The following is a 22,885-nucleotide window of genomic DNA, read 5'->3' on the forward strand; positions in this document are numbered from 1 at the left end:
CAGCTGAAGGAGCAGAGGGAGCGCGAGCGGCGGGCTAAGAAGGGCGGGGCCACGGAGGAGGTCGGCGGGGAGTTTGACGACCTCGTCTCTGCGCTGCGCTCTGGCGAGGTCTTCGACAAGGACCTTAACAAATTCAAGCGAAGCCGGAAGCGCTCCGTCAACCAGCTAGTGGAAGGTGGCGGCCGAGAGAGAGCCGTCACCAAGGTGAACTACTAAAGTTGGAAAAAGGAAGTAGAAAAGCAAAACTTTAGAGATCTAAAATTTGCCGTGACGTAGATCAACTTTAACCCAGAGCTTTGGACAGTCACGGCTTCCTTTGGAGCAGATGTTGGCAACAGCTGGACTGGACGTGTAGAGACATCCATGGACAGCTTCGCTGCCTCAAAAGATGCAGCTCTCCCCTCGGATTGGTCTTCTAAAGCTGTTTCCGACCCGTTTATCTCCACAGTTGGGATGGAAGGACGGACAGACCACTGTGACACATTGTCCCACGTCATCTAACTGTATCCATTGGACACTGTTCTTCAGGTTCTCCTTGTCGATCACTCCTGCTCTTCCTCAGAAACCTTCTCTGTTCTTCTGAGAGCTCTTTGGTGCTGAAGTTTGGTTATCGGGATCAGAACTCCAGGATTAGTCAGTCGCGTTGTATATAGACACCAAATGGAAAGTTTGGAAACTTGTGAAGCTTGGCAGGTTAAATAAAAACACAAAAGATAGATGAGACGGGGGGTGTGGGGCAGGCAGGGTATCTAAGCCATTACGTCCACAGTTATGGTGCTTTTTCCCTGAGAAAAACCAGATTTTGCAGCCACAGAATGGATCTACGATCACAAACCTCTGACACTAAAACAACGGGTATGGAGTCAAGAAATCTCCTGTTGCTTCACAATAATGAATCCTTACCAGTGGCTTCTGATGGCACACCGCATCCCCAAGAAGATATCAACCACAAATTTTCTAGGAAAAAAAAGAAAAAAAAAAAAAAACTCCTCTTCACATACAAATGATTGTGCCACAATAATTAAGCCTCAACATGTGTAAATGGTTTGAAAGTCTTTCTGGCATTAAGTAGTGTCAAAGCAGAAAAGAAAAACCAATGTAAATGTATTTACACTAAATATTCTGCAATTAGGCGTTGATATATATTTATATTTAGATGCAGACAAGCTAATTGCAAAGATGTAGAAGTTTGGGGTTTTTTATGTTTCAGCATTTTGGGATTTTGTACACGATGCATTCTTTTATGGTGTTGCAGGTTCACATTGCTGTTGAAGTTAACTTACTAAATATTTTTGTGCTTGACGAATGAGAGGTAACTGCTCATCCTTTTTCACTCCTTCATGTCTTGTTTGCACTGTAGTTGTTTTGTGTGTGTTTTTGGGGTTTTTTTTAACAAAAAATTTAAACTCCAGCCAACAAAAAACACGGTTGAAGGAATGCCATAAACAAACTTAATGGAGAATTCCTCTTTAATCGGTTACGATATTGTCCCTATTTGTAGCTACTTATTCTCAGATCTGCCTGTAGTATTTCATTATTTTCATCATTGAATCCCCCATTTGTCTCAGACCTCACCTTGTAAGGTGGCAGTTTTTTTGTTGTTTTTTTTTTTGTTGTTTTTTTTTCTGTAACACTGGGGTAGCAAGGCACTTCAAATTAGACTAACTTGACTAGATACCAACCGGACACAAAGCCTCCATGCTTACTTATTTTAGGCTACTGGTTTCCAAAAAAAAACATAGAAGCTAGCTTTATTTGCCTTCATAAGATTTTCCAGTTTTAATTTGGAGGTGGAGGGGGTTATTATTATTATTTGCACATGCTTTTCCAAAACTTCAGCAGCAGGAATGATGCAAGTTGCAACGGTGGGTTGAATTGTTTGCAATATGTAGATCTATTTCTAAAAGATACATTAACCAGATCTAGATCATCATATATCTAAACCAGCTCAAAAACCACGACATTTCCTCATTTCTTACAGTCTAGGTTTGAATAACCAGCAAGGATCAGTTTGTGAGGCATCCAAGACTGCAATCAGTCTGTGGGAATAAGATGTTTGAACTCCTTGACTTTGTTCAGACGTCGCAAGAGACGCATATTCAGATTGCTGGAACACAGAAGCAGTTGTTTCCGTAGCAACGGTTAAAATAAACCAGACCCACTTGTTTACAATTTTATTTGTAATAGATAATAAATATCCCCACTTTATATATAATGAAAACCGTATACATCCATGTGCTCAACTACAAAAACGGACTAAACGAAGGCCTTTCCATTTGACCCATATTTTTACATCTTATCTGCTAAATGTTTGTAAATGTTCACCAATAAGTGCCTCAGATCCTGTTTTTTTTTTTCTTTTTTTTCACACAAACCATTCCTCTGTTTTAGTGCTTGTGGCTTTGCAGAAATCTGTTTTATATGGTCATTAAATTATACTTGGTTTGCAGTAACTAGCGCCATCTCGTGGTCAAAGATGGTACAATTGATTTGCAGGTCAACCTAAGCTCCAGGTACCACAGAAATCGCCTCTAAATTATTATTATTTTTTTTCCTTTGGCTGTGATTGATTGTATAATGTGCAGATAATCCCCCATAGCTTTAATTTATCCTCTTTTTTTTTCACTGTAACACCTCATATTTAATAGATTTACGTTTCCGTCAGACTAAAAAGACCCAGATGTGAAGTTGAGATGGCGCAGAGAGCTGCAATCTCTAGAGATTAGCCCTTACACCAAATTATTTAGACACTTTAAATTAAAAAAGAGGAATCATCTCTTCTTAAACCAGCATTTTAATCCATGTTTGATCTCTTTTTTTTTAACCTCTGCTCTCCTTCCTCTTGCAGCTAATCAGTCAGTGTACCCGACTTCAGCAGACCATTTTTAAATTCCTCATTTAGAGCTTTAACCCATTTAGTGCAGAGTATTTGCCAAGGGATATTTGAAAAGTTGTCAGTATTAATACATGTTTGTGTTGTTACATGTTTGGATGCTTATTTGGCCATTGACTGGCTGTTTTGAAGTGTAAAGATGGAAATCAGAGGAAAGAATTTAGTAGCTTGTTCAATGCACTTTTTATAATGATGATGATGATGGGACATTTCCATTTGCAGCACCAGTTTCGAGGACTTGGCTCCTCCTGAAGACGATAGTTGTGCAGCAGCAAATTAGTGTTGCTAAAAAGTAAGGCGTGCAGAGAGAAGAATGGAAAGTGAGGACAAGGATGCTGGCTGGACCGCCGTCAAACAAGTTGACAGTCAGTGTGAGTGGCAGGGACGGGATGTGGAAAATCATTAAAAAAAAAAAAAAAACTTCTTAGGGGTTTTGGGTGGGTTCTGTCTCCACCGTATTTGTTGTTACATGCACATGACGTTGATCTGCATGCCGACAGAAGGTTGCACAAAGTATGATTTATTGATCATTTAAAAGAACATTGCTTGTAGAATGCAACCCACCTGTTACACCACAGTCTGTACTGCCTGAGAAAAGTTGCACCCATTCTTCGAGTTTGTATAATTGTGAGAAGTCAGTATTTTTTACAGTTGGAAATAAGAAAAAAAATGCTCCACTGAAAGATGTACAGTTGGAAAAAAAGAAAAGCATTTTGTACACCTTTGTTGATGTTTGAGGTAAGATAAAAAAAAAAAAAAAGATGAAATCATTGAGGAATGTTCCATTGTTCCTGTACATTGTACCTCTATTTATTTGCCTTATTTAGTTTGGTATATTTTGTATGTACACACAGCATTACAGCAAAATGTTATATTAAAAATATGAATAATTGAACTGTGGTCCATGTTTGGATAATTCTGAGACTTGTACAAGAATGAACCCACTTTGTTTTTGTTTCTATAACTTCATTTTTGTATTTTATTTTCTCACCCCATGTCTTTTGTAGGGTTAAAATAAACTGATGTCCCTAAAAACGGATTGTCTCTGCAACTGCATTTTGTCTTGAAACAAATTTTGAGGTAATGTGGTGAGAGAAGTGTGAAGGGTATTTATTGAGGACTGTCTTAGAGCCGAGTTACATTTTAAACAAAAATAATACTGTTGCCATTTATATGATTCCACTGGTTTGTTAATCGCTGTCACCCTGGGGTGCTGTGGTGGTGCAGGGCTAGCACATAACTCGCATAAGAAGAACTTAGTCCTTGATGCAGCTGTTGCAGGTTTGATTCCTGGCCTGATGACCTTTGCCACGTGTCTTTCTCATTAGTGGTCAGACGTTCCTGTCTGACCACATTCAAATACAGGCCACTAGAGCCAAAAAATAAAAATTTGCTAGCCTTTGTTGTTTGACTTAATGTGATAATTCACAAAATTTCAGAACTATTTTTGTTGTACTATGTGGACTTTTCATGAACTAAACTTTCACAACAACCAACTCTTTAATTTTCAGGTGCATCTTCAGATGTGTTTGGATGAGTTGACCTTTTCCAAATGAGAAGGTGCAATAAATCTTAAATAATATTTAATATTAAAATCCTGTTTCCCACTCACCCATTTTGTGTAATACAACCTAAACACAACAGAGCAGTAGAATCAGTAGAAGCAGTCTCCATCTCATCTGCATTGTTGCATCTGGTGTCTTCATCATTAAACATTACTTTAATGAAAGTTTACTGTGCCTGTAAACATTAGCAAAATTAAATGTAAAGATGTTTCTGATACATATCATGCGTAAACTGTTGAGTCACCTTTCATGCAGTCCTCATTGATTGCATGTCAGCAAACACAAGCATAAAAGTCCTGTAAAATTTAAAGTAGACGGCTGACATGAAACTTCACACTGGACTTCAAGCAAAGTGGATTTTGTGCCTCAAAGTATTTTTTCCTGATTCTGGGACCTTTGATCCAAATGAAATTCAAGCTTTACTTTCATCTGTATAATCAAGAGGAGTTTGGACCACTGATCAGTTCTATTTCATCCCTACTGACCGCCAGAGGGCGGTGCTGAAAGCACTGAATGTTCCCTTCGCGCATGCGCCGTTCGAGCAATAATATCAACAGTCACACCTGTGACCTATCGGAAGATCAATCAGAGGCTATATAGCATGACGTCACCCGATGCTCTGTTCCTACAGAACCTTCTCGCGAAATGCAAGGATTCTGAGTGACAGAGAATCTCTGGCGGTCATCCGGGATTCATAGAACCGTAGTTACATTCGTAACTTTCGGTTTATTAGTTCACACCTGCATATTTTAAGTTTTAAGCAAAGACTTCAATCAGTTAACTTCCCACTTTTTTATTTTAATTATTTTGAGGATAATTATAAGCTTTAAGATGGACAAAGAATACAATCTTTCAGTTCTATTCTTATCTCTATAATTACACTTTCTTCCAAAAAAAAAACAAAAACAATAAAATAAAAATGAAAAATAAAAGTTTTATAGCTCTCAAGTGCAGAAATGGACATATATCAAAAAGTTTATTACACAATCAAGACCAAACATTAAATACAACACTTAAAATTATATTTTAGTGTAGAGCAATACAAACTTCAAAAGTAATGCATTTCTTTTAGTACCTATTTAAAGAGATTTCATGTTATATTGGTTTCTGAGATCTGTGCATATCTGTAGTAAAACAAAGCAGTTTTTGAAGAAGTGCAGTTATATTGAAAGGATGGTGGCGATGGAGCCTGGCAGTTCTACCTTCAATGGTGTATCTGTTATCTCTAATCAGAACATATCCAAACAATCTTAACCTTTTCTCTCTTACTCTACCTCCAAATTAGCCGTCTTTATAGTTGACCATTTCTAATCATGCTAATCATTATCACTCCCAAATGAATGTTTCAGGCTTCAGCTCTTCCCCTTCAAAACAAGCCTCATCATTATGGTGCAATAATCGGAGGTCTTAAATAGAAAGTCATTCATTATCATGAGAAAATTGTTAGAAGGAATAGTTTTCTTATTATCTTCACAAATCAAAGTTAATTAAAAGTTGCTCAACTCAATACATGCCAAATTTCAACTTTTGCATGTAAGCTACGGAGTACTAAAATATTGAAGAAATTGCAATTTTCTAATATTCCACAAGATGGCAGTATTTCACACACTGTGGCTTTATGACATGTTACATTATATGATCTAAGGACAAAAAAGAAAATGTAGCTGATCTAGCATTTAACTTTACATATTTATTTTTGCAGATTTTATTGTACCTGCTTTAAATGAACCATCTCTGTAGCATTAGCACTATGTGTTCAAACCCAGAGCCCTTTTGAAAATCCTGTGTGATTTCTCAGCAAACTCAGTGACGAAAACATTTAGAGCAACATATGTTGTTGTAAAGGACAGTATAGGAGCAACTAGGATTCTTGACATTGAAACAACACCCTCTTTCTTTGATGCCATTACAAATGTATTTGCAACATGGATCAAAGCCTTTGAGATAAGAGAGCTCTTTAAAAGCTTGTTCTTGAATTTTAGGTTGGTAATTTCATCATTACATGATATGCCTGTGGTAGCAGCTAGTTTGTTCAGTGAAGAAGTATCAAGGCCAAACCCAACAAGATACCATCTAAATGCTAAACATATCAAGCTCAGGTCAACACCAGCAGAAAGCAGTGGAACTGGTAAGATGGCTCCAGTTGCAGAGATAATACAATAATATTTTATTTTGGCCAGAAAGTTTTCTTTCTTATTGTTTAAAACCTGCTTGTAAATGATGATCATGGTCAAACACAGAGCATGCTTCTTGAGTTCAGGAAGATCTTCCTCGAATGTGCTCTTTAATTCCTTCAGACCCTGCAGGCTGACATCAGGGCTGAGCAGAAGGAAAACTTGTGGAGACTTGAGTCCCAGCTCTTCCAGCCCTGTGGCACAGAGAGGACACAACAATATTTATTTGGAAAACAAATAGTATATGACATGTAAACATTACTTTAGTTAAAATTTACAGTGCCTGTAAACGTTAGCAAAATTAGATGTAAAGATATCTCTGATACATATCCTGTGTAAACTGTTGAGTCACCTTTCACGCGGTCCTCATAGATTGTTTTCAGAGTCTTTTCTTCTGTAAAATCCATCTGACTTTGTTCTTCATCCCTTAAATTATGGTTGACCTTTGAGCAAACAAAGTAGAACTTCTTCTCCATCTTTTGGATCTCTTTGACCAGTTTCACATCATTTTCCCTGAACCGATCAGCTGAGAGGATGATAAAGAAGTCAAACTTCTCTAATTCAACACGTTCCACATATTTATCTGCTGGCCACATGGTCGAACCAATACCAGGAAGATCCCAAATGATGACTTTGGTGTAGTCTGGATGATGGTATGAGGTGGGATTTGTGGTCATGTTTTCACAACCAGTAGGTGCAGCTCCCTCATCATTGTTATGTATCCCTCTAAAAGCATTGACAAATGTTGATTTACCAGTACCAGGTTCTCCTGTAATGGCAATGTTTAGTTGAATGTTATCTGTCTCTTCTAAACATTGTCTGATCTTTTCTGCAGCAGCAGCTGGGTCAGTTTCCATCATTGCTCGAATTTGTTCATTTATTTCTCGATCAAGTGGACCATCCATGTTGAACCTTAAATAGAAGATAAACATGTTTTTAAAATCATTAAAATATTATATTTGGTAACAAACCAATGACTTAATATTCATGTGAGAATCATGGCCCAAGTTACAAATATGAATTGGGTGCACAAGTTTAATTTATGGGTTTTAACTTTGTGGATTTTATCTAATCCACAAAGGGTCACAAACACAGACAGACTCACCAAAGTGCGTTGTGAAACATTATCCCCTTAAAAATGTGTTCTATATTGTTTTTTGTCACACTTGAATGTTTCAGACTATCAAACACACATATATATGTGAGAAAGAGAAAATGAGAAAATACAAATAGCAATTTCCAAGTGATGATTTTATTTATTATTGGAAAAAGCTGTTCAAGCTAACCTATTTAAAATTTTACTGAACCCTCGTGTCAAAACATGAGTTACATGTTATTTGCTAAACTTTTGGTTCAGCTTCATATGCCACACTGCCTGATTTTTATGTGACTAGCAGAGTGAAGAAATCGCTAAGACAGAACTTGATGTAAGCTAAAAGGTCTGAAAGAACAACATATCATGTCCCAATCTAAAAAAGCAGCCAGGGAAAGATTAAAAACAAAGTCAGTAAAGTATGATTTAAAATGTTCACAAACATATTCAGATTTGGGTCATGCAGCATAAGAAAAAGGTTGGATGACCCAGGATTATTCATTTTCTTAGCTCTTTAGGGAGCTAAGAAAAACTGGACTTCACAGTGATGCAATACTTTTTGCCAACTGTTGTCAACAATTTTTGTACCATCACATATTTGATGCAAGAGAAAATTACTTACAGGGAGTTTCCTTTAGAAATAAACTAACAATTTGAAAAGTGGATTTTATATTTACCCAAATTTACTTTAATAACAAAAAAATCAAAGACAGCAAAGACCTGGTATGGGGAAATAGTTTATGGCACTGCACACATTCACCTGCACAAATATTTTGTTGTTTTATTTTACTTCTTCTAGCTAATTACTTATAATCTAAGAAATTGTGCAGTTTTAGTATTTATCACCAATCTTCTAGCATATATCTTGTATATTTCTGGTTGATTTCCTGCCACAAACTTTACTTTAGGTTGGGACCATTTCAAAATCTTAACGTTTGCCTGTTTTATTAATTCCAACACAAGGTTAAGTGTGTATGGTTAAATACGGCAATATAGGATCGATATATTAGCAGCATTACATGTATATTTTTGAGTCTGTACATTTCTGATCCTCTTAAATGCAATACAAATAAAATAAGAAATGTAAACATGTGCAACTAGTTGGAGTTTAGAAATCACTGAGGTTGTTTTTTTGTAAAACCGAACAATGTTTGTATGTAAACCTGTCCCTGACATGTTATGTAACATTACACAATCTACCAACAAGATGCACCTCATCACTATACAAATATTGACTTAACACAATATTTGCACAATAGCTAGTCTTATTTTACTGAGGAAACTGCAAAACATCAAACATGTTTATATATAAAGCAGATACTCACTTTTGAACAGGTTTTTTAGATGCCAATCAGATAATGTCGTGTTGAATTCACTCCTCAAGACAAAAACACTCCTTCTGCAATTAATAGGATTTTAGAGAAAACCTCCAGAAGGAGGTGGTCTTAGAAAGCATATAGAGGAGGAGCCTGACATGTTTTTGTTTTTTGACATAAGTTTTCAATAACTGATTGTTGGGTTTAATTCAATTGAATTCTTATTTAATACAGTCTAAGCCAATCCAAAAAGACAGTTTAAAATTTTACTTTCTACACCATCAAAATAAATGGATTGTCCTGAATTGGATTGAAATGAATTGGTCTTGCGTTGAATCATCCTGACCCATGATAAGTGTCAATGTGACCCAAAGTTCTTAGAACATGAAAGGGAATAAAAATTACTCTTTTTGAATCAGACTCATCTTGATGAAAGAATAAGATGCTCCACAACCCTTTAAGGAAAAGGTTTAATTAAAACTTTCACAATCTAAACTGTTAGGAACTGATCCGATTTGGATATGTGTCTGAAAGTCATCTATGTGATGCACAGTCAAAAAAAGTTAAAAAGGAAGATTCATCTTAAATAAACAACTTTGAATAATTCATTGCTATTTGAATTATGTCAGTTTTGCAAACAAGAACAACCTTCCCAAAATGATAAGCCAAATATTTCAAGAAAGGCAAAGACATTCATTCATCTTAAATAATACAATATTATTTACAGCATGTGCTTTAGAATTAATAATAATGCATTGCATAATAGATTTGAAAAATAATTTATGTATAACTAGTAAAAAATATAGAATATATTGCCTGCTGTGTTTAGCTACTTCATCAAATGATGTAGTCTGATTTATTGCTTTTCTGCTTCCTTGTCCTTTTTCCCAGCATTCATTTCAGTAGTCTTGTTATCAACACACGAATGACAGAAATAGTTTCAAATCTATTCATTACCTGCATTGGTTTTCTTTATCACAGATCTCATCTGAATGTTCAGTTGCTACTAAAAGGGAGACTAGTATTTTTGGTTTAGACAGAACAGAAGAAAAACAAATGTTTTTTGTGCGTGTGTGTGCATTTGTCCTCACATTTGACTAAAGAATTATGTGGTAAAGAGGAGTACTGTGTCCTTGCAGCAAGATCCAGAGGACTGTATCACAAAAGTCAGATTATAAGGAAGGCAAAGACATTTATTCATCTTAAATTATACAATATTATTTACAGTATTTGCTTTAGATTCAGCAATAACACAGTGAATAATAGAGTTGATCATTAATTTACATATAACCAGTGAAACTTAGATCATTTTGCTTTCAAGATTAGTAAATCATTTGCAGATTTTAGTCAACATTTTATCTATGTACTTCACAAGCATTTCGTAATTTTCTTGTATTTAATATTGACATGGGGCTGCACAGTGGCAACACTGTTGCCTTGCTGCAAGAAGGTCCTGGATTCAATTCCCAGCCTGGGGAATCCATGGAACACAAAACCCCACAACAAAAAACACCAAACACCCAGACATCATGACAAATTCCTAGTCAACAAGAAGTGTATAGATTAAAATTTGATGTATTTATGTTTGGAGTTGTTTAATTACTCAGACCTATTATATTTTGATACTGATAGCTTCATCTTCTAGCAACACGAACACACTGGGGGAATATTCTTAGATGTGGTTGTATTTCAGCATAATCACTCTAAACTGTAAAATTGTTCATGTTTATTCCTTCATTAAATATTCATCAAAAAATAGAAATATTTTCTCATTATTTCACAGAGTAGTGGAGTAAAAGCATTCCAACATGAGAAGCAAATTAGAAGAAATTAACGCTGTAACAAAGCAATATAAAAAAAGAATAAAATATTTTCAAAAACAATCAAGATGTGCAGCCAGATTATGATTGTGTGATATATATATATATTCATTTTGGAGGTAGTCAAATGCCTTTTCTTCAACAAAATGAATTAATGTGTGATGAAATGACATTTACTCTCCCCATTAGGTTCTGTTTAACCCCAGAGCTTGCCTGTAAACCTTATTTGCCTCACTAGCAAGCTCATCAAGGAAGAAATTCAGAGCTCTGTGTGTAGCTGTAAAGGAAAGGGCTGATGCTATGGGGATTCCCAAAAATGGAATGAACCGGGTCCATTCCTCTGTTGCTAATAAAACAGATGTGCTTCCAAGTTGGGTCAACAGCTTCAGGATGACGTCTCCAGTTACTTCTCCCTTAGCAAGAACTGACTGGATACTAAAACTCAGATCATCGTATGGTACGCCTGTGCTAGTAGCTAGTCTATGCAGTGATGAAGCATGAAGACCAAAACCTGTAACATACTCTTTAACAGCTTTAACTATCATGCCAATATCAAAAGCAACTGAAAGCCCAGGAATTGGAACAGCTGCTCCAAGTGCAGATACAGCACCATAATACTTTATTCCATCTTTATAAGCCTCCTTCTTATTGTTTGTGACTTCCAGGTGTATGGCAGCCATGACACACAGCAGTGCATATTTCTTGAGATCAAATAGCTCTCTCCTAAAGGTTTCATGTAAGCGAGGGAAATCATGCTGCTGCCACTCATTGTTTGACAGTAGGAAGACCGGTGGATCTTCAAATCCTTGTTCCCGAAGACCTGAATTTTAGACAAGATACAATGCCATTTAGAATAAAACTGATTCCCACAACAACAGACACTGAAGACTTTAAAATAAGTTGGCTACATTAAAAAAGATCTAAATTACACTCTTTGATTAGATTTCAAACTGAACTGAACTCTAATTAGTTGTATCTACAATGTTTAGCTTATTTGTTTACATGTTTTATGAGATGATTTAATGTAAATGAGTGACAGGTTAAGAAGGCTGAAAGACATCATTCCAGTCAATTTCTTAACAATGTTAACATGTTGAACTTCTTGTTCACATAATTTGAAGCATTGTTTTCATTTAAAATAGAAGTGATACTCACCTTGAATGCATCTTTTTCTGATAACAGCCAAAGTTCTTTCTGCATTGAAGTTTCCCTCATTTTCTTCCTCGTTGGTTAAGGTTTGGTCGATCTTTGTGCGAACAAAATAGAACCTTTTCCCCATTTTTTGGATCTCCTTAGCAAGTTTCATGTCATTTACCCTAAAGGGAGTGTCTGAGGCGATGATGAAGAAGTCAAACGTGTCAAACTTAATTTTATTCACATATTCATCTGTTGGCCACGTGGTCGAACCAATGCCTGGAAGATCCCATAAGATGACATTTGGGTAGTTTGGATGGAAATATGGTCCAACAGCTTTTGACTTTTCTCTAACACCAACTGGTGCAGCTTGCTGATCCTTGTTCTTTATCCCTCTAAAGGCATTTACAAATGAGGATTTGCCAGAGCCAGTTTCTCCTGTGATGCCAATGTTGAGTTGCATATCATCTATCTGTTCTAAATATTGATTGATCTTTCTTGCTGCAGCTGCAGGGTCGCTCTTTGTCAGATCTCTGATTTGTTGTTTAATTTGTTCCATGTTTGACCTTAAATGAAAAAAAGCAGCTGAATAAACTGCTTTAAAAAATTAACATAATCCAATCATACAATTAATAATAAAACATGTTTAAGAATATCTTTGTAAGAAATCTTAACATTTCTATAACAATTTTCACACGAATGTGTTTCATTTTGCACATTAAAGCCAAACACGTTAAGCTGGAGAGAATAAGAAACTACTCACTTTGTTGTTCTCACAAGATGAGATCTCTACAAACTTGAGAATAATAGGAAAGCAGCACTGTCCTGAATGCACCTGCTAAATGTTAAGCAGAAGAACATTAGCTAAACTGACAAAACAAGTTTGTAATTCTGTTGAAGTCTAAACACTAGTAAAGTGAAACCTGTGAGGTGTCCTTAGAAAAACAGTAAGGGGGAGGAGTCCTGTTTATTTTTTTTATCATGGTCTGGAGTAATGCACTAAACTGAACTTCAGGTAAATAGGAAAAATGTTGTCTTTTACTTTGTTTCCTTTGTTTTGCAACAGCCATTTTCTTATTTCTGCTTTGACAGTAATTCTGGTCAAAACACTCTAAAAGTGTATTTGCTGTAAGTGATCCTGTGGACTTATTTACATTAATCTCATTTAATTATTTTGGCTTAGAGATAACTTACTTTTTGATGTTCAATTAACTTAAAAGTTACAAATCTTTAACCTAACAGTATATTTTACTTTGACTTTATTTGAAACAAATGAGTTCAGTGCTAGTTTTGTATCCTACGTCTTCATAAAGTTTAACCAACTCAATTTACTAAGTTTCTATAACTGAATTCATTAAGTGTTTAAAATGACAAATTAAAGTAAGTCTTACTCAAATAATTTAGTTTACTTTAAATAAAGAAGGAAACGATTAAATTATCTCTTTTTTACCAGTTTTTTTTTAGTTCAGACAATTAGACAGGAATAGCACTCTACCACTGCGCCACCACAGAAACACAGTCACTACAGGGACTGTCCCTGGTGAAGCTTGCGTCATGAAGTCAGATGTAGGACACAAACACATCATTGAATTTAATTGTTTCAAATATACCAGAGACAGATCATGTATCAATCAGGGTGCTGTGATGGCGCAAGGGTAGAATACAACAAACATATGGAGGCCTTAGTCCTCAACGCAGCATTTGTAAGTTCAATTCCAGTCTGATGACCTTGTTTGCATGTCTTCCTCCTCTGTCATTACCCACTTTCCTGTCTAACTACTCTCAAGAAAAGGCTGACTCAGCCTAAAACCCTGGTAAAAAGGAGATCATTTATTAGTAACCTTCTTCATTTGAAGTAAACAAAATGATTTAAGTAAGACTGACTTAAATTTGTCATTTTAAACACACTTAAATAATTCAGTTAAAAGAAGCTTAATATCCAAAACAAAGGTGAATTAGCAATAAGTGTTTTAAAAATGAATTAATGATACAAAAAGGAGACGTGACATAACAAAACAGATGTGAATAAGGCATACAATAAATTACTGAGCATATTGACTTCATTATACAATAAGCACTGTCCTATTAAGGACTACAAGAAGATACAGGTATATAAAAACAGAAATGCCTGTTAAAAAATCAACTTTAAAGGAAATTCCTAGCACAGAGAATAGAAAACGCAAGAGATCATTTCAAAAGATATACAAAGCTATCTCATGTAATAAGATCACAAAAAAATTATTAATACTAAAAAGACATTAGAGGAGAATAAAAACAATATCAAGGGAATCTGGAATGCATTAAACAATATTATCAGAGATGGTACTAACCAACATACTTTACAAAAATATTTCCTTAAATGATACTGAAAACTATATTATGGGCAAGGTGGCAAATAGCTTCAATCAATTCTTTGTGGAGGTCAGCCCTGAGTTAGCAAAAAAATCTCACACAGGGTCGGATTGAATATTGGACAGTCAGGATTCTACTATTTTTTTTCTTTGTTAGGAAATAAAACAGAAAAATAAGATTAACTTATGACTTTATTTTATATCTTTGCACACATTTACCAAAAATGCAAAAACAGCTAAATGCAAACTATTTTGTTTAAAATACATGTCTTCACATTCTGATAATGTCATAGAAATAGCCCGTTCTTATGAAAAAACATTTAATACAGACTAGGATACTTCAAACCTGTGATCTAACCAAAACTTACATTTAAGACACAAAGAGTCATTGCTTTAAAAAATTCAAAGAAAAACATGTACTTTGATTTACCAGAGTATGCAGAATAACCTCTTCTGGTCTTGGAACCTTTGAAACTGAAGCAAAGCAACAAGCAGAAACCTGGTTTGTATAAGAAATGCAAAAGTTTTTGCGTCACATAATGTAAACAAATTTATTCAAAATGCTTTCTACTGGTGAATAGAAATTTCATCAAAACTTCAAACTCCAAACATGGAGAGGGGTGTGTCAGGTATCACATTACAATCAAGGTACAAGTGAAATGTGCTGGAAAACTATTTTTTCCCGAAGAATAATCTGCTTTAAGTTGCAGTCATTTGACACAGGTCACGACTGTTAGTTTTCACATATTTTCAACAAATAAATTATAGCATTCAATTTGTAACAGATTGCAGTATTTCCTTTAAAACGGCATGGAAAATATTGTTAACCTTTAAGATCTGGAAAAACAAAAAAAACAAACAAGACCTTATTTATTTATTTGTTTTAGAGTTTTGTTTCTTAACAACTAACAATTTGACTGAAAGTTACAGCCTTGACATGATTATGAGTTGTTTTTACAGAGAAATTGATCAGTAGTAATAGTAGTAATAAATCCTATGGAGGACAAAAATAACTTCATAGGCCAAGAATGAAGCATAGTTTTGGAACTTCAAATAGTCTTATAGCAGGCTCCAATAAAACAAATCTATTGCTTCAGAACAAATTATTCATCCCAAATGATTCCAAGGAACCAACTCAGCTTGATCCACCAAGTTTTTCATTTGTTTGTTTTGGAAACTTTTATTTAACTTTTCATTTCACAATTCTGGCACACTGGGATGGACTACCGACCTGTCCGGGGCATACCCCAACTGTCCATTGATAACCTCTGGAAATAAGAACCAGGAATGGATTGGGGGTGTATTTATATGATGTATGGAATTCTGTCACATCTGTTTATTCAACTTACAAAGTATTTTAAGGTTGGTACCTCTGAATATCGTTCAGAACATAGGTAAAATGTTTAACAAAAACAAATACAGGCATATTTCCTTGTTCAGTTTTGAAAACACAATTATGTTGAATGCAAATCAAACCAAATGAAGATGGGGATGTTGCTCTGAAAACAGGCTCAGGCTCAGAACTTCCTACTGTAAAAATCGACAGTTTTTTTTGTTGTTTTTTTTTTTTTTATCCTTTGTTCAGTTTTAAAATGATTCTGTTAAATGTGAATCAAACCAAATGAAGATGGAGACGTTGCTCTGAAAACAGGCTCAGAACTTCCTACTGTAAAGTCGTTGACAGTTTTTTTTTATTATTATTATTTTTTTTATCCTTGTTCAGTTTTAAAAACTAATTATGTTAAATGCAAATCAAACCAAATGAAGATGGGGATGTTGCTCTAAAAACAGCCTCAGTACTTCATCTTATCACAAGACCTTCCTCTTGTCATAACAAATGTTCCTTTGTTTCTCGGCTAGAGTCAGCCATGCCCCCCTTGGACTGGAAGCTGTTTGTTGTTAATACCTTAAAATGGCCAACTCTCTTTTATTCCTATGTCAATTTGATACAGTAGGGGTTTCCGCACTTCCCATATCTGTGCCTTCTGTCACTTTTTTCAGCAGTTAAAACTGTTTAATCCGTTAACACATTGTAACCCGATTTCCGAGCCGCCTTTGAACTCAACATGAGCGCTAAGATGCTTGCGCTGGGTTTATACCTGTGCTGCAGCAACGGAAACCTGCTGCTGTGCAGAGCTGCACAGGTGTGTTATAATCATGGCAACAAATCAGCAAAATGCAAAGAACTTTGCACAGTTTTCCCCAAAACAAACACATTTAAATGAGTAACGCTGTTGGATGCAGGTGATGTTAGCTAAAAGATGACTATCTAATACCAATACAGCATGTTAAGCTTGTTAACAAGTAGCCTGTATAGGCTACTGATGTTATCTATGTTCAACAGTGGGTAGTACTGGTTACATTCACTTGAGTATCTTTTTTGGAACAAAGATACTTATAAGAGTAGTTTTACCGCACTGTACCTTTTTATTTTACTTGAGTAACATTATTATTGCTACCTAAATTAATTTTGGCCCCCCAAAATAAGCCAACGTGCCCCCCATGTTAAACTCGTCTGGAGCCGGGGTTGCGGAGAACGCCTTGGGGTTCCCTTAGAGGAGCTGACCCAAGTGGCTGGGGAGAGGGAAGTCTGGACCTCCTTACTTAGACTGCTACCCCCAACCTGGTTCCGATGGATGTACGCATAAATTATATCGTGCTTGCTAACTTGCTGTACTCCTGCTGTAGTCCTGCTGCTTAGCCCCATTTCATCACTGTGCTTCCTCTTGGTTTTTTTCTTTATAAATTTTCCAGTCCCACTCATCTCTTTCTGCTTTCATATATAGTCATTCTTATCAAACTGTCTTGAATAGGAATTAAATAAACTCAAACATTTATTTTTATCATATTTTACATTTCCTATTTCAAATTGCACTTAACATGTACACTTCAAAAATACACCTGAACAGGGCCACGACAATGTCGTGTGTGACATTCTAATTATCTTGTTTTAATGTAAAATGTTCTGTACCTACTGCCATCTAGTGATAATAAAATTACATGATTACACCGCTAGTCACTACTACAGCAAAGACACTCAAAGATGGCATTATTTGCAGATAATCAATTTGTTTTCAAAAAATCTTTTAAGACCAATTACAGTATTTTCCAGACTATGAGCGCACCATACTATAAACCGTACCTTCAAATCTTTTGAACCCTCCTACCCCCGGAAACTTGCATATATCAGCCGCACCGGGCTACAGGCCGCTGGTATCTCTGCTGCTCTCGGTTTCCCATAAGGACCCAGCAGAGGACTGATACATTTAGAAGACATTTATATATCCATTATGGAGATGATAGGTTTTGGACGGGCGATGTGCCACTATAGCATAAGCAATATTTAAGAATGACTGCTATCATTAACGATAAAGGGAAGAAGCTTTTCAGTTATCTAGCTTTGCTAGCAAGTCATTCATTTCTTCTTCTGTGGTATTGTCTTAAAATTGTTTGCGCCCCGTAGCCCCTACCCTTTTGTCATGTCCTACGGGAGAGGTGTGTGCTTTTCATTTTTCCATCTAAATACATTCAGTTTATTCATAGATCTATTTAGTTAATTTTTGTTTTATACTTTTGTGTAGGACTTAGAGCGGACAGCCTTTAACACGGTTGTGTTGTCTTTGTATTCTCGTCAGGTATGTTGTACAAAAATGTTTATAGCTTTTTTGTAAGTTGTGAGAGGTGTTCCCGCCTTTTGTCAAGTTGTCCTGCAGGAGAGGACTTGGAACGGGCAGCCTTTAACACGGTTGTTTTGTCTTTGTATTCTCGTCAGTCTCGTCAGAAATAAACCAAGAATCATCCACTTGAAAGAAACTGTGTCACGGTCCATTCACTTGATAACCAGCACAACGCAGAAAACAATACCAAAAAAATTAAAAAAAAAAAAAATGACCAAAAGGGCACTTGGGGGCAAGGAGCAAAAGGGGCAGGTGCTCAAGCACCCCCCGCCCTCCCTGCATGTGCCTGTTCAGTCCGGTAAGATATTAGGTTTGCAGGCATGATATTTATTTTTGCGATCATTAATAAGCGCTCCCTGAACTGTTGATTAGTTAATCTTAAACTTCTGCTCTGCTAGTTATTTTAGAAATGTTTTTGAAACAATAATTACCGAGATTATTATTGTTGTTGGGTCATTAATTTGAACACGTTTTGTTGATTTTGTTGTTGTTGTTCTTTAATAAAGTTACGAACGTTTTAAGCGAGCCAGAGGAGGACGTGCTGGTCTCAGGATCCTGGCGGTGTTCGTCACCTAATGCCGAGATCGACTCAAAAATAAAAAGTTATTTATTAGCTGATTAAGTGTGTTTTAGATTGTTCTTGAAAAACTAATCAGTCAGGGCTAATTAGTGGGTGAACTCATGGCTACACAGTGAATCCATTGATTTTTTTTTACAGCAGACAGCCGCTCCCCTCTCTTGCTGGTACTGCGTACCCCCGCTAAATCTTTTAGGGGTACGCAGTACCCTGCTGTACCCCCTTACTTTCACCCCTGGTTATTTCTACAATCATATTAAAACATCCATTCATCCATCCACTCTTTACTCTTTAAGATAAAAAGAAAAACGGAAAATTGGTGAGCAGCTTTGTTGGATATCATCCAGTATGACAAAAATATTTATGAATCAGAATCATGTTTTATTAAATTAGATCAACATGTTAGCACCGTCATTAGTCCAGATTATATTTGTTTCAATAACTGTCAAGTTCTTGGTTTAAAAAAAAAAAAAAACAGCTTATATTTTAACTGAAATAAAACTCAATGGGTGTCCAGTTTGCTCACTTGTTACTTCACATTAAATCATGTTCTGGATTCAAACTCAGTGAAATAATTTTTCACAGAGACCTATAGTTTCTACACAAAACAAAATATTGTACTATAAATTTACAATAAGTCCCTGGAAACTTGTCTGCATATGTTTGTAAAATTTGAGTTGACATTTGAGTTCAGTGAATACAACTTTTTATTATGAGAAAATAAACTAATGCTCAGACCATAGTGAGGACCATCATTGTCTTATGTAAAACCCATAATCTACAAAGTGGACTAAAGAAATCATGTTAAGTACAAAAATGCAGAAATCTATTTTATAAAAGCAAGATAATGAAAAGTTAGGCTGCATTAAGCTAACATAATAAACTGTAAAAAAAAAAACAAAAAAAAAAACATCCATGGTGTTAGGTACAATGCAAATCAGATATGATGTGAAATATAACTTCAGATAATTAAGGACATTCAGAATGTAAACATCAACATTCAGTTAGTTGTAACTGAGAAACACATTTAGTAGGTTTGTAGTGTCTGTAGACAGAAAGAAGAAAAAATAAGCTCATGTATGACACTGAGTGTTTTACTAAACAGAAATTAAACGAAGAATGAACACTGTTTTGCTAAAATAATTAGAGGTAAAGACAAATTAATCTTCAAGTAATGTAAAGGTCAGGAAATTACAAATCAGATTTTATTATGTGATTGAAGAGGCTTTTAAAGAGAGACAGTTTGAAAAAGTCTGGAAAACAGTGGAATGTCCTTTTCATATATTCCAAGGACATAAGCTTTATGTTTAAAAAGTGATGTGATTTTATGTTAATCTGCATCAGATAGTAAAAAACTTCTGCCTCCACTTGCCACAATACCTCTTGGTTTTCCCACTCATGAATAGAAATAAAAAAGTTCTTGAGTAGCAAAAAGGTTCCAAGTTCAGGTTAAATTGTACTTGTGGTTTTTAAGCTTGATCTGAAATGCAGTACAATTAAATTTTTTAGAAATTTCACAAAAATGTCAAAATTCACAACTCATGCTTCTGGTCAACGTTGAGTGGGTGTTCCATTCTTAACACTCCTGTGGTCTTAAGAGACGTGGGTCCTTTGGACCAAGCCATTTATCCTACTCTCCCCGCCTTTTATCTAGCGGTCTAACGGGATACTCCTCAAAGCCCCCTGTTCTACTCACGCTTCCCCGCAGTCAGACCGTTAACATCTGCTGCACTCCTTCTGAGCATCATGCCAAGACCGCAGGAAGATTACGAAAAGAGTTACTGATTTTGAAATGGAATTGATCTAAGTACAAATGCCAGAAAGCCATTTTCTCTGTTAGATCCTACAGATTTTAAGACCTGACTACTACTCAGGCAAGTTCAGAGTTAAAAATTTGTACTTAAATGTCCAGAAAAAATCTAATTGTTTTTGGATGAATATGGAATTTTGTGATTGTGTATAAGCTCGAGTTATTGGTACACATTTGGGTTTGCAGAAAAAGACTTTCTTCATCTTGCAGTTCAGTTCTCCTGTGTTCATTGACGGTAAAAGTCCCTCTTCCCACCCGTCTTGCTGAGCAGTTTCACATCCGTGATGACAATGTCGTGGCTCACGGCCTTGCACATATCATAGACCGTAAGCGCTGCCACGGAGGCGGCCGTCAGCGCCTCCATCTCCACGCCTGTCCTACCCGTGGTGTGACAGGTTGCAGTGATAATAACAGAGCAGTGCAGCTCATCCAGCTGAAATGAGATGGAGGCGTGGTCCAGCGGGAGCGGGTGGCAAAGCGGGATGAGGGCAGAAGTCTGTTTCGATGCCATGATGCCGGCCAGCTGAGCCACAGTTAAAGCATCACCTTTAGCCAGCTGGTTATCCCGGAGGAGGTGGAAAGCGACGGTGCCCAGGATGACAGTGGCATTGGCTGTGGCTGTTCGAAGTGTGGGAAGCTTCCCCCCAACATCCACCATTGTTGCTCGGCCCTCGGCGTCTGTGTGCGTCAGCTGGGGTTTAGCACTACTGGGGCTGTCTAAGGCTGATGGGGTGTTATGCATGTGCTCTTCACCAGAACTTTGACTGTGAAACAACCTGACACTTAGATTTTTTTGATTCATTTTGGCATTCGGTGTGCAAAAAGCAGAAAGGGACTGGCTCCTTGGGTTGTTAGGAACACTGGATTGTTTGTACCTGAGGGGGTCTTCATTAATGAAGCTCATATTTGTGCGTTTCTTAGTGTGACGGCTGGTGAAAATGAGATCATAATCATAGTCTGAGGAGTGAAGCGGCGTCACATCGTGGCACTTCTCTTTGCTAATATGGGTCTTAATGAGTGAACGGCCACTCAATGAGGTCTTAAAGCAGCAACTAAAGGCTGTCTGTGTTGAAGCAGTGCAGCTAGCAAGGCACAGAAACTCCTTACGAGACTCATCAGAAGATGCAGTCAGATAAAGGAACGGGTCACGTTTTAGCTCAGTAAAGATGAATGAAGCCCTTTGTCGGTTTTCTGGCCTTGTGAGAAACATCTCGGAGAAATCTGTCACACCAAAAACAGAAAACATATGAAAGACAAGTTTTAAACAGAATAATTCATGAGCAAAAAAGCAAAAGAACACAAAAACTGATTACGTACAGCAGAGTCACCCACCAATGAGGACCATAGGTCTGTTCTTCATCTGAGAGATGCTGAACATGCCTGAAGAAAAAAAACTAATGAATCACTTCCTAGATAAATGTATTAACTGGTAACTACCACACAATGCTGAGAGGGCTTTCACCTGCATGTTGCTTCTTCTTTCTGCCCACAGCAGCTCCGATAATTTGCAATAACTCCTCATCAGACGCTCCAGAACGGAGAATATCTCTGAGGGAAACTTCAGAGTTACCGAACAAACACACCTGAGAATCAAAGAGGAAAGCAAATCAAAAACTAGAACATACAGAGTTTTAATCTTAGCCATGACTTCTGGCTTTCAGTTTATGCATTTTATGAAAGACATGTTATAATGTTTGAGAAAATTTGATGAAGTCAACATTTACCTTGAGGTTTCCATCTGCAGTGATGCGCAAACGGTTACAGGAGCCACAGAAATTGTCTGACATGGAGGTGATGAAGCCGAGCTGACCTTTGAAACCAGGAACTTTAAAAGTCTGAAAGCAGAAAGAAGTGTTGAAAATATTTTAGGAAACAAATTCAGTGATTATGTAATAATACTGTCAAAGTTCAAATGTATAGCTTGTGTACTTTTTCCTCAGCTCTGCTTCTAAATATTACAGAACCCAACGAGAGTTCTCATAGGACTCTTTAAGTCTGTAAGACTCATCAGTAGCATAAATTGTGAACCCCTTAGGTTTAATTTACACAAGCTTGCCGTTTGATTGCAGCTTTCTCATTTGGGTTGGAAAGAGAGTTGATAGCCTATAATCCCAACCTATAGGCCACATGTGTCAAACTCAAGGCCCGCGCCATGTCATTTTATGTGCCCCCCAGCATTTTATAGGCCGATGATTGACTTAAAATAGGTTTTGAGCACGAATTGACTACAAACTACATCTCCCACAATGCATTCCAATTGTTACCAGCAAAACATTACGGCTTCTCGCCACTAGAGAGCAGCAGAGTCACCTCAAGCTGCTTATTGATTTTCCCAGCGAATAAGACAGACATGGACAAGCTAACATCAAAACGTCCAAGAAAAGAAAAATCGATTTACAAGTAAGACTGTGAATGAGGGTGGGGGAGTTGGTGCCAGGGCGGCAGGGGGCGCTAGACTTTTTTTTATCCTTATCT

General features: G+C 36.6%; 3 protein-coding genes across 12 annotated transcripts in view; 1 reads left to right on the top strand and 2 right to left on the bottom strand.

Annotated features, from left to right (window-relative positions):
• Positions 1 to 3,552, top strand: part of daam2 (dishevelled associated activator of morphogenesis 2) — a 101,629-nt gene extending 98,077 nt beyond the window's left edge. For 5 of the 8 annotated variants that reach the window (XM_016662146.1, XM_016662157.1, XM_007575120.2 and 2 more), the window contains one exon: positions 4 to 3,552. In XM_016662146.1, the coding sequence (XP_016517632.1) occupies positions 4 to 216 (213 nt within the window). In that variant the 3' untranslated portion in view covers positions 217 to 3,552. The remainder of the gene's footprint in view (positions 1 to 3) is intronic. The other 3 variants (XM_016662166.1, XM_016662168.1, XM_016662172.1) reach the window with 1 other exon arrangement.
• A 1,683-nt stretch (positions 3,553 to 5,235) lies between these two features.
• Positions 5,236 to 14,848, bottom strand: LOC103154004 (interferon-inducible GTPase 5-like). 2 transcript variants are annotated; one of them, XM_007575142.2, is made up of 4 exons: positions 14,777 to 14,848; positions 12,759 to 12,833; positions 6,985 to 7,544; positions 5,236 to 6,826 (listed from the first exon to the last, which is right to left on the bottom strand). In XM_007575142.2, exons 3-4 carry the CDS (start codon positions 7,535 to 7,537, stop codon positions 6,207 to 6,209), a joined length of 1,173 nt encoding a protein of 390 aa, XP_007575204.1. In that variant the 5' UTR covers positions 7,538 to 7,544; positions 12,759 to 12,833; positions 14,777 to 14,848; the 3' UTR covers positions 5,236 to 6,206. The 2 variants fall into 2 exon arrangements, with proteins under 2 accessions (XP_007575204.1, XP_007575198.1); XM_007575136.2 differs by lacking the exons at positions 5,236 to 6,826; positions 6,985 to 7,544 and adding exons at positions 10,223 to 11,681; positions 12,017 to 12,561.
• A 4,115-nt stretch (positions 14,849 to 18,963) lies between these two features.
• mocs1 (molybdenum cofactor synthesis 1) overlaps positions 18,964 to 22,885 on the bottom strand; it is a 13,542-nt gene continuing 9,620 nt past the window's right edge. Inside the window, exons 8-11 of one of the 2 annotated variants that reach the window (XM_016662185.1) lie at positions 22,135 to 22,245; positions 21,873 to 21,993; positions 21,743 to 21,790; positions 18,964 to 21,631 (exon numbers count right to left, since the gene is read on the bottom strand). In XM_016662185.1, coding sequence (XP_016517671.1) covers positions 20,637 to 21,631; positions 21,743 to 21,790; positions 21,873 to 21,993; positions 22,135 to 22,245 — 1,275 coding nt within the window. In that variant the 3' untranslated portion in view covers positions 18,964 to 20,636. Of the gene's footprint in view, positions 21,632 to 21,727; positions 21,791 to 21,872; positions 21,994 to 22,134; positions 22,246 to 22,885 lie in introns of both variants that reach the window. The other variant, XM_007575162.2, reaches the window with a different exon arrangement.

Source organism: Poecilia formosa, unplaced genomic scaffold (genome assembly GCF_000485575.1).
Source record: "Poecilia formosa unplaced genomic scaffold, Poecilia_formosa-5.1.2 Scaffold8, whole genome shotgun sequence".
Taxonomy (NCBI): Eukaryota; Metazoa; Chordata; class Actinopteri; order Cyprinodontiformes; family Poeciliidae; genus Poecilia; species Poecilia formosa.

Coding starts and splice junctions, on each gene's coding strand:
- LOC103154004 (XM_007575142.2), bottom strand. CDS start 7,537: ATGGATGGTCCACTTGATCGAGAAATAAATGAACAAATTCGAGCAATG. Junction 6,827..6,984: donor CTATGAGGACCGCGTGAAAG/GTGACTCAACAG, acceptor TCTGTGCCACAG/GGCTGGAAGAGCTGGGACTC.